The following is a 14,341-nucleotide window of genomic DNA, read 5'->3' as shown; positions in this document are numbered from 1 at the left end:
AATAATCAAAGAAAGATTACCGAAAGAAGTAAAATACTTATTGTTATATATTACAACAGCCGCCAGAATAGCCTTTGTGCAGGTTTGGAAAACACCAAATACCCTTAATGAAGAACTAATAATACACAAAGTAACAGAAAGTGCTGAGATGAATATGCTAACAATGAAATTGAAATAAAAAGACGACTCTGAATTCTTTTCAATTTGGAATAATTGGTATAAATGGCTAACAAATGGAACTAAGAAGTGAGACCAAAATTTTAATTGAAACAATCCTTAAGAAAGTAAAACAAAATTTTGTAAATTATATAAAGATATAAGAATAGTAATTATAGTTAAAGCTATTATTCAGTAATAGACAAATGTAACATAATGTATTATGATATTTAAACCAAAAACCTCTATAGATGCCAAGAACGTTGTTGATACCATGATGTTTTATGATGTAACAAAAGAAACTTAATTAAAATATATTTTTAAAAAAGAAAGAAAGACAAAAAAGTCTGGACAGTGGATACTGCAGTATCCAGAGATAGGAGAATGGAAGAAAAAGAACTGGAGAGAATCACAGAATACCAAAACCTGTAGAATGATCATAGCAAAAGAAAGCAAAGAGAGTTCCCATAGTAATAGACATCTTGGGTACAATACCAAAACATCTGGAACACCACTTGAACACCATCAGCACAAAATCACCATCATTAAATTGCAAAAGGTGGCTTTACATGGAGCACAGAACATCCTGCCCTCATACCTTTAATGCTTGTCTATTCTGGTCCTAGAGAAGGACTTGATAGGATAGGTGGATAAAAATGCCAAATTCAGTCCAAACATCTGGCTGATTATGTGATCAGCTACAATAATGATCAGGAGTCAGTGGAGGCCTTTATGAGAGGGGTAACTATTCCAGCAATAATTTGAAAACAGACGCTCCCCACTTAAGTAGACTCCTTGATGAATGCTGTGGTTAATTGTGTGTCTTCAAGTCAGTGTTGACTCCTGGCACCTGCATGGACTAGTGCTGCAGTTTTCTTGGCAAGATTTTTAGAAATGGCTTGCCTCCCTCTTAGAGCTGAGAGACAAGCGACTGGCCCAAATGTCTTTGTGCCTAACCACTATGGCAAGTTGGCTCTCACCATGAATAGTACTGCTCTGCATACGCTGAGATCAGAGAGTCAAGAGGCCTCACTTGACTTCACTTCTGGTGACTTCAACGACATTCCATAATCATTTGGTTTGTTGTTTTTGTAACTTTCCCACAGCACTCACCAGGTTGGGCTTTGCATAGAGTTTTCCAGATCAGTCAAAGTGGCTAGGTGCTGTCATCTGCTATGATTACATTTGCCTAAAGTCTTGGCAAAAGCATCAGTAGGAAAACAGGGAAACAGGGATAATAGTTGTCAGGGTACAGGACTGAAATTTTGCTCTTTGGTCTTTTTAACGAGAGGAGTAATATTTTATTTTGGGGTAGGGTTTTTCTGTACATCCACATACTTCTAGTGCTTCCTGTACTCTTGATGTCTACTGTTGGTGAGTTGGGCTGTTATATAAATTTGTTTAATAAATCAATGGTGGTTATATCTGCTGCTGCCACAATGTGCAACGTTTCGGCAGAATCTCATCTGCCATCATGCCATCATCAGGCTTCTGTATAGTGTTCATCTGTGAGTCAGACTTTTATAGTGGTTTCAGGTTTAAATTTTATATATATATAAACGTTGCAAATACTTTATTTGCTGTCACAGACCAAAACACAAGTACAACAAAAGAAGAACATGGGAAAATAAATCATGAACAATTGGTCACCAAAAACTTGACTAAGGGGAATTACAGCGTTCTCCTCTGATGATGACGGGTGTTGTAGTGCATGTAACTTGGTGATACATAGTTGAAGAAGCCTTAACTAAATGTTTACCATACCTGGTTTCTATACGTCTCCAATTACAGCACATAAACATATCACAAGATAGAGATATAGTATATTCATATTCACAGATAGGGGACAAAATGCTTTCTGGATTCTGTTCAAATCCGATGCTGAAAGAGCTTTATTATTTTCTCTGGAGAACCAAACTTAAGAGACAGATACTAGATCAAAGAGACCACCTAAATCTTGTATTCTGTTCTGTTGTCAGTGCCCCCCCCCCAACCTTTTGGGCACCAGGGACTGGTACCGTGGAAAAATAATTTTCCTCAGATTGAGGGGGTGGCGGCATGGTTTCACATGGTATACCTAGATCCTGCCAGGTGCAGATGAAGCTTCGTTTGTGTGACTTGATTCCTAATGGGCCGAGGACCCTTATTGGTCCTTATTGGCCTGGGAATTGGGGACTCCTGCTCTAAATCACAATTAAAACTGTCCATCTCTCTGGCCACAGAGTGTGAGCTTGATTGTTTGCTTGGAGAAGTTTCATTACCCAACTAGGTAACATCATCAATGTGGTGAGTATGGGGCTTGTTCCCTATTTATATACATTCGTTTGCCCTCCCAGTGTGGGTGGGAGTGTGGCTTTCTCTTTGGTAATAACTTGATTAGGGTATTGTAGGATATCAGGAAGCAAACCCTACACTCATTAGCACTGAAGTGGTTATCCGAGCTGGGTAATGAAATATCTGCATGCAAACCCTCAAGCTCAGAGAGCCCCAAGGACTCCAGAGATCAACCCTAAGCTACAAATATTCTCTTCCATAAAGCCAAGACTGCAGGAATTCTGAGCTTATCTTTTCTGTGACCTCCTAATGTAACCCACTAAACCTCTTTCCTATCACACAAGCAAACCTCACATAAAAATGTTACAGAGACTTAATACTGTAACATAATGCCGGTACTAATTAAACATCCTAATTACATCTTATGCAAGGTAACAGACAAAAAAGAAAGTTGGTGGGAAATTGCACATCTTTTCAAAGGCACAGTAAGAAAATGGAGGGAATCAGGAGGGAAGGATCAAGAGTGACCCCGAAGGCAAGCTACGATTGACCACTTGTGCTCAAGGCAGATACGACTTTCTCAAGAGGGACAGAGCCAGTCAGATCTTATGGCAGATGGTGACAGGCAGACCGTTTGGCACCTGGCCCAGAGATTTTCCTGCTCAATATGCACGCAAAAAAATGGTAGTGCTTCACTGAGAAAGGCTTTACAGCAGCCACAAACACCGACAGATAAGTTCCTGTCCTCGTGAAACAGATAGGTTCCTCTCCTCGCAAATGCTGTTTCTTCCAGCCAGGGCACAAGGAAGGAGGTCCAGGACCTCAATGGGTTTATTTCCAGTGAATCTTGATAGCAGCCAAGTCTGAGTGGGCATTTAGTGGCATGGAGGGCACCGGAGAACCTGCAACCCTCTAACCAGAATAAAAAGAATTTACTGTGTTTCTTCTTTGTTATCTATGCCACTTCTCAACATATGTTTCAGGTAACAACATACCAATCACGACATACAAAAAAACAAAACAAAATAGTACAGCAATACAGGGAAGACACTGGGACAAGGACTCGGTCCTTTCTGCGGTTCAAGAGCTGATTGCCTTGCCCAGATGAGCAACACAAACTCATTTGGAAAGATAGTTTCCAAAATACCAATGAAAATGATTGTGCTCCAACAACGGTGCTTCACAACTCCACTTTTCAGGGTTCACTGAATCCCAGTAGAGAAAACAATAGCTTGCTTTACAAGACCATAACTGAATCATGATTTATTCCCAGTGTCCTTTTGTAGCAAACACTCAATAAAAAGTAAGCACAACACGGTAAGCTAAGTGGGGCTGGAAAGTTTATTCATTACATTTATAAACTGCTGCAATCCTGAAGGACTCTAGACAGTTGCGGTTGTACACAGCACTGCTTGAGACTGAGTTACAACAGAAAACTTTGTTGGTGCCAGAAACAGCATTTAAATTCACAACGATCTGATCAAGATCCCCAAGAAAGAGACCAAATAGGTCTCAGTCCACTTCTTGTATCCTTCAGGCGAGGTGGCCCTATCCACCATACCCAGAACCTTACCCTTTTTGGAAGCAGGATAAATAAATAGAGCTTGAGGGAGGTGGGGAACGGAAGCTCTGCTCCCCCATCCCCTGGCCCAGGAAGCCAGCTGTCCGCAGATCCCGTCTGCACAAATATCTGCCACAACCCCACGGACCCTCGCAAGCCGCACGACCGCAGCCTTCCTCCCGGAAACTCCCCAGGCTGAATTGACCCACCTCACCGACTTCGCCAACAGCCGGTGCCGCTTAATGTCTTCCTCGCTGAAGGAGAAATGCATGTCCACCTCGGCGGCACGTTGGTGAGCCGGCGGGAGCCCGAGGAACCGAGGCGGCGCGAAGGCCTTGGCTGGCATGAAAGAGCACGAGGGAGCAGCCACTCATGGAGGAAGAAAGGCGTCCCTGGAGAGTCGGTGCCGGAGCCCCCAGAAGTCGCCCGGGATCTCGAAGCGCCTGCTGCGGTTCCTGAAAATCCCCAACGCGCTCGCCAGCGCCTGGGACTTTAGGCTGGAGGAGGAGGAGGAGGAGGCGGCGGCGGCGGCGCTGGCCGTGGCGGTGACTGTGTTTGGGGCGGAGGGGGGCGGACCTGCGATCTAGAAAGCCCGGCGCCGGAGCGCAAGGTCCTGCTGAGGAATGCGGGAAAAGTGGCCAGAAGCGCAAGAGAGGGCGCGGGGCTCCAGGATCTCGGCAGGCGCAACCGTCTTTTTGCCTCCCGCGGGAAAAGCGTCCCCGTGCTGTCCTCCGAGGGGCTGCTCCGCAGAGAAAGTTGGTAAACTCGGAAGACGGCGCGTGTTTTGCCTAGAGAGGCCCACCCCCTCCAACTTAAGCCTGGTATACCGGAAAAACGCGGTCGATAACCCCATAAATAGACCGTTGGTGAGAATGGACAGATTTCCTTGTTTCTACTTGGAAAGAAATCCCGTCGTGGAGCTCTTTTCCTTCGACCCAGATTCCACAGCCAACTGTTACAGCCAAAGCTGAATATGAAACATATCGGTTCCTTTTCTTTACTTAGTCTTTGATACCAGGCTTAAAATGCCAGATTTCACTGCTCTCTACTTACCGGTAGTAACTCCAATTCTCTATATTTGGGTTTGGAAAAGAGGATCATATAGTCGTTCTTTCCTTTTTCTGCTGTATCCAACTTGACAGTCAGGAAAATATGCATATTTCTAAGAATATAGACATTCTTAATAGTTTGCGCTACAGTAAACCAACCCTTCAGTGGTTCCATGTTATTTCTACCTGAGAGACCTCCCATCTGCGCTTCTCCAAATTAAGAAGGGTCTCTCAACGTTTTAAAACTGTCTAGCTTTGAAACTAAGATGGGGACTGCCCGTGGTGCTAGCAACCACATTGGCCTAGATGTGATACGTGGAACTTAACTAACAATAGCTTAGTAATGTGTGACTAGAAGCTGGCTAGAGCATCTATCGTAGTTGAGAACCAATGTTGAAAATTAATGCACTGCAAATATCAAAGATTTCCATAAATGATGGTGAGCATTCTGGCCATCTCTAGGGCTGTGCAGCATTTCAGAATGGAAACAGGGCACATAAATCTGTAGTACTTTATTTAAAGCAGCCACATCTTTTCCCAGGACTTGTCTGCTTTAAAAAGTTGCGGACAGATCCTTGCCTCTGCACAAAGCTCCAAAGCTTTATTAATTACCCATTTAATTGCCATCAGTTAGCACAATAGCTTCATTTTGATATACTGTATATGCACAGTCAGAATACTGAAAGAGCAATAATTATGCAATGTTATTGTTATTTTATGCTTTAAAATATTACTGAGATTTATCTCACAGATAAAGAGGAAAAGACTTTATTTTAAAGTATGGTCTACAAATATTAAAAACAAAGAGGAGTGAGAACTTAGGCCATAATCTGTTTCCAGCATTAACTAGCCATATGGGCAGTGTCTAGCTGAAAGGGAAAGCAGTACCCTGAAGGCTTGGCATTCTGAATTCTACCATCTCCAAAAAGGAGAATCCCTGCATTGTTCAGTCCTTGTCCTCCAGAGATTTATCTTTTATAAAAGCCACTTAAGCCCATGGACAGTCTCGTAGCTGAGAGTTGGATGTGCTGCTTTCTATGTATGGAATCACAAACGTCATAATCAGTAAATGAAAACAATAGTTATAAATAAGCACCCAACTGTTGGCAGAGAGATGAAACTGCACATGTAATCCAGAATATCCTGGTGCAAAGGAAAAATCCTCCTTGCCACAATGCTTTACGCATGTACTTTATGAAGGAAAAAAAACCCCAGAAAAACACATGGGAAAAACAGCAAATTAAGAAAAGGCATCAGAGAAAAAGAAAAGGAAGGAATGCCTCCTATTTTCCTGGGGTCAGGATCAAAATGCTCCAGTTCATGTTTTGAAACATACTTCCCTAATGACCCACCCACTTATTTACTGAAGGGTTACCACCAACTTCTTCCTCAAGAGGAACCCATCTGCCACAAGGTTCCCTCTGTGCCTCCGGTTGTGGAGGCGAGTAAATGGATGAGACTGGCCCTTACAAGGTTACTTTTACCCTACTCTCTTAGGACAAGGTGCACCTTTCCGTTACAACGGGGGACAAAAACACTAGATTCTTTTGCCTCCTCTTTGTCAAATCGCATCCTAGTGACACTTTGTTCTAACCAGCAAACCCCCTCCCCCCCAATCTGTGTAGTCAGAGGGAAGGAGGAGGGTGCCTCAGGCATCAATCATCCTACAGGGACAAATTAATGGAACCTGCCTGTTCAGGAAGCTTGGCTCCAAGTAAGAGACGCTGGAGATCCTCATGGCCTAACTATTAAGTTTAATTCTTAAAGGGGGCGTGCATAAGCGCACCAACGTGCCTACCGTCCCTGTCCTATTGTTTCTCTATTCTTTTATTTTTCTTATATGTACCCATCTCATGTATTCACAACTATGTATACACTTATACTTATTATCTTGTAAACAATTGACAAATCAAATAAATAAATAAATAAATAAATTCTGTTCAGTAACAGAAGCTGGAGATCTCCATCTTCTCTTAAGTTTTGTGAATATATATTTGGCTGGCTACATATATTTCAGCTACTGTGTGGACATTCAAACATTCCACCCTCATTCTAAAAAGACAGCGGACCCTGGTTCTACAAGTACCCTGTTTCTCCAACAATACGGCCTCCCCCAATAGGAAGTCCCAGCATGTTTTATAGGCATGAAATGAAATTAAGCCCCTCCCCCCAAATTAAGGCCTATATTAAAACATGCAAAATGGGGGGGAAATGGCGGGGGGACTTGCTGTTAGGAAGTACTTTTGTTGCACACCCGGATATGGTGCTGCCTGTGTTGACCCTGATACAAAGTGCCCCACCAACGCCGAGGTCAACATCCAAGCCGTCGCCACCCGCCTGCCGGAAAATGCAAGGGGGGGAATTAAGTCACCCCCGAAAAGACGGCCTAGCCATTTTTTGGGGGCTCCAAAAAAAAAACAAAAAAACCCAGCCTTATTATATGAGAAACACGGTAGTCCTCTGAATATTTTCAGGATCGGAGATGCTAAAACTATATGCAGGTTGTCCTTGACTTACAAGCACAATTGAGCCCAAAACGTTCTGTTGCTAAGCGAGATAGTTGTTCAGTGAGTTTTGCCCCATTTTCTGACCTTTCTTGCCACGGCTGTTACGGGAATCACTGCAGTTGTTAAATTAGTTACAGTTGTTAAGTGAATGTGGCATCCCCATAGATTTGTCTTGTCAGAAAAGGCGTCCCGGGGCACTGCAACTGTCATGAGTTGCCAAGCATCTGAAATTTGATCACGTGACCAAGGGGATGCTGCAGTGGTCGTAGGTGTGAAAAGCAGTCACAAGCCACTTTTTTTCAGTTTCGAATGGTTACTAAATGAACGATTCAAACAGTCACTAAATTAACTGTCTGTAAGTCGAGGACTATCTGTATTCTAGATCAGTGGTCACCTGTATTCTAGATCAGTGGTCACCAACCAGTGGGACAGGGACCACTGGTGGTCTGCGAGAAAATTTTGGTGGTCTGCAAAGAAATGTCACCCCCACAAAGACTCATTTCTAGTGGAGTTTGGGGGAGAGAAAGAAAGACTTCTGCTGCTTCTGCTGCTTTCCTTGCATGAAGCCAAAAGTCTCTCTCTCTCTCTCTTTCCCCCTGAGAATGGAGCTGGAGGCGGTATCCTGTGATCCCAAATAAAGAATGATCAATCGGTAAGAAAACGGGGTGGGGAATTTTCCTGCAGACTTTTTTTGGGATTTTCCCAGGGTCTCTGCTGCTTTCTGCAGAGACCCTGGGAAAACATCAGCAAGCTGCCATCAGTCAACATTCATATTAGTGGTCCGCGGGATTTAAAATTATGAGTGTGGTGGTCCCTGAGGTCCAAAAGGTTGGTGACCCCTGTTCTAGGTCAGGGGACTGGAGGCCAAATGGTATGATGAACGTGGCGGGAACTGGGTACGTCTAGTAGTCTAACAAAGAGAAGGGCTAGGGGTGACAGGAGAGCAGTCTTCCAATATTTGAGGGGCTGCCACAAAGAGGAGGGGGGGAGGCCAACCTATTTTCCAAAGCACCAGAAGGCAGAACAAGAAGTAACAGATGGAAGATCATTACAGAGAGATCCCACCCAGAATCAAAGAGAAATTTCCTGTCGATGAGAACAATTAACCCAGTGGAAAGTTGTGGGTGCTCCAACACTGGAAGGTTTTCAAGAAGAGACGGGGCAACCATTCGTCTGCAATGGGTATAGGGCCGTTGATGGTGAACCTATGGCACGCGTGCCAGAAGTGACAACGCAGAGTGATTTCTGCCGGCATGTGAGCAGTCGCCCCAGATCAGGTGCACTGCGCATGCGCCTCCCACCAGCTGATTGTCAGGTAGCTGCTGCGTGGGGGGCAGAGCGCACGCGTGCGGCGCGTGGGGTTTGCACACACATGCGCAGTGGGTGTGCGGTGCACGTGCAGGGGTTGTGTGTGCATGCACAGGAGTGGGGGTTGCACACACAGTGCATTATGGGTGCCGGCACACGTGTGTGCGCATGCGCACACTTTTGGCGTGCGGGGATGAAAAGATTAGCCATCACTGGTAGAGGGTCTCCGATTTGAGCAGGCCATTGGAGTGGAAGACCTCCAAGGTGCTTTCCAAGTCTGTGACACCATTACCTTGTGCTGACTTTCAATGAAACTCATTTTTGAAGCATGGGGGAAACCTGTTCCATCGATGTCTCTGCTTCTCCCTACACAGAATTATTTGCCAGCAGGACGCTGGCTGCTCTCACTTAATGCACGCTTTGCGCTGCTGCCTGTGAACTCTTCTTTTCCTAGGCAGTTAAGAAGTGCTAAGGATAGCACTTTCTGCTTAGCAACGATTTACTCGGCTGCCCTGCAGGCATCACTTTTCCTGGCTTCTATTTCTTACTACTTTGTGCATGCAGATTGCAGGCTTGCTAACAAAAGAGGCAAACAAAGGATGCCAGCAACACAACCCAGGGCTCCCATTGCTGGGATAGGCCCCATAGTCCCTCCTGCAACTCCTGCCAGAGAGAGAGAGTCAACCTGGGTGGGCTGGCTTAGGAGGCTTGGTGTCTCTATGCTTGGAGCCGACTTGGCCCCTGGAACGCAGGAAGCGCCCTTGGCTTGGCTTGGCTGGAGTGCATGGACGGCTGTATGCTAACGGCTTAATTTGCACCCTCTGTGGGGAAAAAACTTGAAGAAGCCTCATCCCTGCAAGCTGAAGAGTTGCAGATTGAGATTCCTCCTCAACCAGGATTTCTCAAGCCTCATAAAAGGAGGATGCAGGGCGGGGTGTGAGAATAATGTGGGTTCCAGGTCTAAAGCAATAATTGGTGAAGCTCCCTGAGGCCGATGGGAAGGGGTGGCAGAAGGAAACGGGGCAGCAGAGGGGACTCTTTCTGAGCTCTCCAAATTCTTCATGTCTGTCGATCAGACACCCCTTATCTAACACGATCTATGTTAGGGTTTATCTGACCTTAAACTCAGGGTCAAACGTCACTGAGAGTGAGACTGTTTCCTGATTCTAAGAATTAAAAATGAAAGCAACTCCCCCCCCCCACTCCCAATAAATGCTCATCAGTATTATCTCCACTTCCTGGCTTTGCCCCTGAGTCACTCTGCGAACCTTGCGAGTCACTTCCTTTCGTTGTGTATCACAGCTCTCTCCCTTAAAAACATACAAAACTTCTGGCTCCTTAATCCTCGCACACTGAGCCTTCGGCCCTCCTACTCACAGGAATGAGTGAGTAGGAGGGTAGAGATCAGCTCCCGGCTGGTCTAAAGCGGCCAGTCTCTTCCCTTGCCGGCGTGCTCAACGGTCCTGATAACATCAGGTGGAGGAGAACTGTAAGTTCTCTTCAATTGCTCAACCTTTCTGGAATTCCCCGTCATCTTAATGACAAGGCAGAAGGAAGAAATCCTTTCTGGGTCACAATGAGGTATAGTGGCTGCTGTCCCTTGACCTTGGGTAACCCAAGTTTAAAGCCACACCTCATTCCCCCACTCCCCGTGAAAGGTCAGAGGCCAGCCCAAGTGTAAGTTAAAACTCATTTTGGTGAAATGGGCAGCGTAGAAAACAAACAAACGAACCCCTCGTTTCCATTTAAAACTTTTCATCCATAATACCAGTCCTGGATTGATTTAGGACTTGCCAATAGATCTCTGCATTATGTTAGGGAATAAGCAGGAGGGTCAAACTGTCTCTCTGACTCGTTTCTAGTTGAAAGAGCCTTCTTAGCAAGTTGCCAGGGAAATGCTTACACCCTAAAGGCAACAATAGCACCCCTGTAAGAGGCAACCCTTGGGATTTCAGTGTTAGGGTGCACACACATCCTTGGAGTAAGGGCCATTAAAGCTGGTACAGGCTTGGGATGTTCAGATGTTAGAGCATCAGGAAGACGTCATGCTTGGTGGGTCCTTCTTCTCCACGTTTGCAACAAATGCATCAAAACTGATCTGGGGAAATCCTCTCTTGACCCCAGATTTAATTGGAGGACTAGGCAAGCCACTCTTCTGAATCCACTTGATTGTTGCAGGAATAAAATTAGGGGAATTTCCATTCACAACAACATTTTGGCTTGCAATGTCTCAGATTTGTCCTCAGGATTCCCAGGTAGAAAGTAGTAAACTAATACACATGTCTGCATCAGATTTCTCTCCAAAATTTTTATCAAATTCTCCTTCTAAAAGGATGAATAGAAAAACTAAGAATTGAAACATCTGTTTCAAGATTGCATTGTATGTTTGAAATTAATTATTACATGGCTGCGGGCACTGATTTTGCTTGTGGGACTGATTTGCACATATTTTTCACCATAAAGGGCCTTACGCAAAAAAAACTCTGGTGAGCCAAAAGGATTTGCTATGTGATGTGATTGTCCTTACAGCCAGGATAACTAAGAAGCTTTCTTGGATGAGAAGTAAAACATCTTTAAGGAATAACAAAGAACGTCCAGTTGCCTCTTGGAAAAGCACCTTTGGGACAAACTGAGAATCTCCACAGACATTCCAAAGATCTTGCTGCAGAATTCAGACATATTTCTTAAATCTTCATCTTTAATCAATAGAAATAACGTTCTGTGTTTCAAAATAAAGACTAATGTTCCAAGAAAAGCAGAGGGTTTTTTAAAAAGAAAAATACAAGATTCCTTGCTTGGAAGAATGAACTGTGTGGTGTATCTAATGTAAAGACTCAGCACCAGGGGTGGGATACGACAGGGTTAACTACGGGTTCGGGATTTACGAGCTTCCCTGCACGCTGTGAGTGGGGCACCTGTAAATCGTCATCAGCACACTGAGTGCCAAGAAGCAGCCTTTGAAACAGCCCCCTTTTCCTGCTTTTTAAACTGCAGCTGTATCTCGTTCAGCAGCTGAAGTTGAAAAATCAGGAAATAAAGGTCAGGTAAGAGCCCAGGAGGGCGGGTGGGCAAAAACATCAGCAGACATAGAACCGGTTCTATGTCTGCTGCTCTTCAGAGCTACTAGTTCTACAGAGGTGGACAGAACCGGTAGAAACCCACCCCTGCTCAGCACAGACCTCTCCCTTCTGTTTCCATTAAACTGCAGAAGGCAACATCTAAAAAAACCCAATTTGGCTGGCCTTCCTGAAGAGATTTCTGATGTGGTCCCCAAAGATAGCCAGCTGCAGTGGGTGGGAAAAAGCAAACCACAGCAGCAGCTGTTTGGCTGAGACCTCATCCGTCATGGGAGATGGAAGAATGAAACAACATCTTCATTTCATGTATTAGCTGAACATAACATGATGATTTTACTTTCTTAAATCTCATAGCCAAGAGATAGGGTGTTTTCTGTTAAAAGTCATAAAAGTAAAAGCAGGGAGGGACAGGAACAGTTAAATTAAAGTAGAAAATATGGTGTCCCTCATTGCTAATAATTATTATTTGACAAAAACATGTCTTGGACTAAATGTGCTTCCACTTGTTTCAGGAACCCTGGACTGGGAGAACATTTCTGTGGTCTTTGCTCATTAGGCCAAATCCGATTCCCCTATATCACCACCAGTCAAGTCAAGTCAAGTCAAGAACTATCACAAATGTTATCCAATCCATGCTGGAATGCGTATTCACCACAGTGTGCATGAAATTGACTAAAGCCATCAATAGGGTTAGAGGGTACTAGACAACCTATGTCCCATTGGATCACTTTTTCAGAGATATTTCTTTATACAAACAAAGAAACAATAACCACGGGTGGGCAAAAAGGCACTGGGAGCAGGAGCAAGTTCTGATTTCTTACCAGCTTCTCCGGTTTCTTTGTAGGAAACTTGCAGGGAGCCCTGCACTAAATTGCCTGAATTGAAGCATGGCTGTGGGACTGAAGGACACTTCATTTTTTTTCTTCTTGACCAAAGCCCTCTCTCCACCATTTTCTTTTGTTTGTTATATCAATGGTAGAAATAATTTCAAAAGAGGATTCCTCCCCGAGCTCCACAACCCCCACTGTTTTTAACCCAACTAAAGGAGTTTCAAACACAATTCTACATCTTGTACACTGGCAACTTTGCTCACGTGACACCATAATCATCAGGCCCCTATAGTGCTATAAATAACCAGCCTGCATGCAGTCATAGTCTACAGACTCTGATTGTTTTAATTGGGCTACTTCATAAATAATGATCAATAAAGCAATAAATGTACGTTTATTAGGGCTGCCAGATGTGGGGTGTAGGAATTTGAGGGACCACCAGATGGCAGCAAAAAAAGTCTAATAAGGTAGATTTCTTCCATCGATCCATCATCTCTCTCCCTCCTCCGCCCACCTCTTTCTCTCTCTTTCTCTCTCTTTTACCACCCATCTGGTGACTTTGAGCAGCTTGCAATGTTAAAAATAAAACAAAACAACAATATTCATTCAATAAAATATTGTTAAAAAGCAAAATACGATGCTCTTTGCTGCCACCTACTGCTCCTCTCTACATTTTGCAGCCGAGATCTGGGAACTCTTAAGCTTTAGGACACAACTTAGTTTTCTCTTCGTGGTTAAAGCTGAACAAGGTTCAAGTTTTTAATAACCAGGACTTGTAAACTGACCTTACTTTATGGGTAGTTGAAGAAAATGCCAATGTGGTATAGCAATTAAGATACTGGACAGGAGTGAGCCATGTTCTACTCCAGCCATAGACAGTCACTGGATGAGTCTGGCCCTTGCAGTGCTACTTTGCCATGAAGTTATTGTTAGGAAAAATAAAAATACCACTGAAAGTGCTTTGTTATAAATATAATGAATATTTTTACATGCCCACAGAAGCCTGGGATGAGTTTACCATTCCACAAATTCTACAGAGCTGCAATAAATTTGCTTTGGAGCATTTCCTTCTTCCTGAGTTTGAAATTTAGCAGTAACCTTGGGATGGGGTACTTAGGGTACTCTCTCTCTCTCTCTCCACCCCCACTCTCTCTCACACCCCCCCCCCCTAATGTCTGGGAGTGGGAGACAGAAAAAAACTGAACTTCTGGCAGAGAAGCATTAGGGTTTGCTTTGAAATGACACCTGAAGGAAAACACTTCTAAAGACCCATATCTCATAACACAGATATTTCAAATTTTGAACAGAATGAAAGAAGAGGAAAGCACAAGAGGTCTGGTTACACAAATGAGATTGTACTACCCTCTAATGGACATAGTCTGCTACTACACACTAAGACTAAAAATAAAGTTTAATTACTATTTGAAAAATAAAAATTAGTCGTTGCAAGCCTGCATTCCTTGCAGAAAGTTTGTTTAAAAACAAGTTTTCTAGGAAGAAAAGAGGTTTGCAATGACAATTCCCTCCCTCCCCGCCCCCAGCAATAAACAGCTCACTACATGCAGGGGCCGACCACCTG

General features: G+C 44.0%; 1 protein-coding gene across 3 annotated transcripts in view; it reads right to left on the bottom strand.

The window, feature by feature from the left end:
* Positions 1–14,341, bottom strand: part of PDE4A (phosphodiesterase 4A) — a 498,332-nt gene that overhangs the window by 86,465 nt on the left and 397,526 nt on the right. Inside the window, exon 1 of one of the 3 annotated variants that reach the window (XM_026681998.2) lies at positions 4,201–4,746. The exons of the other annotated variants lie outside the window; for them this stretch is intronic. Coding sequence (XP_026537783.1) covers positions 4,201–4,337 — 137 coding nt within the window. The 5' untranslated portion in view covers positions 4,338–4,746. Of the gene's footprint in view, positions 1–4,200; positions 4,747–14,341 lie in introns of those variants that run through there. 3 annotated transcript variants of the gene reach the window in all.

This window comes from Notechis scutatus, chromosome 2 (assembly GCF_049901735.1).
Source record: "Notechis scutatus isolate UNSWTSFEM ecotype Mainland chromosome 2, rNotScu1.2, whole genome shotgun sequence".
In the NCBI taxonomy this organism is placed as follows: domain Eukaryota; kingdom Metazoa; phylum Chordata; class Lepidosauria; order Squamata; family Elapidae; genus Notechis; species Notechis scutatus.
This window is presented reverse-complemented; position numbering and strand designations above follow the sequence as displayed.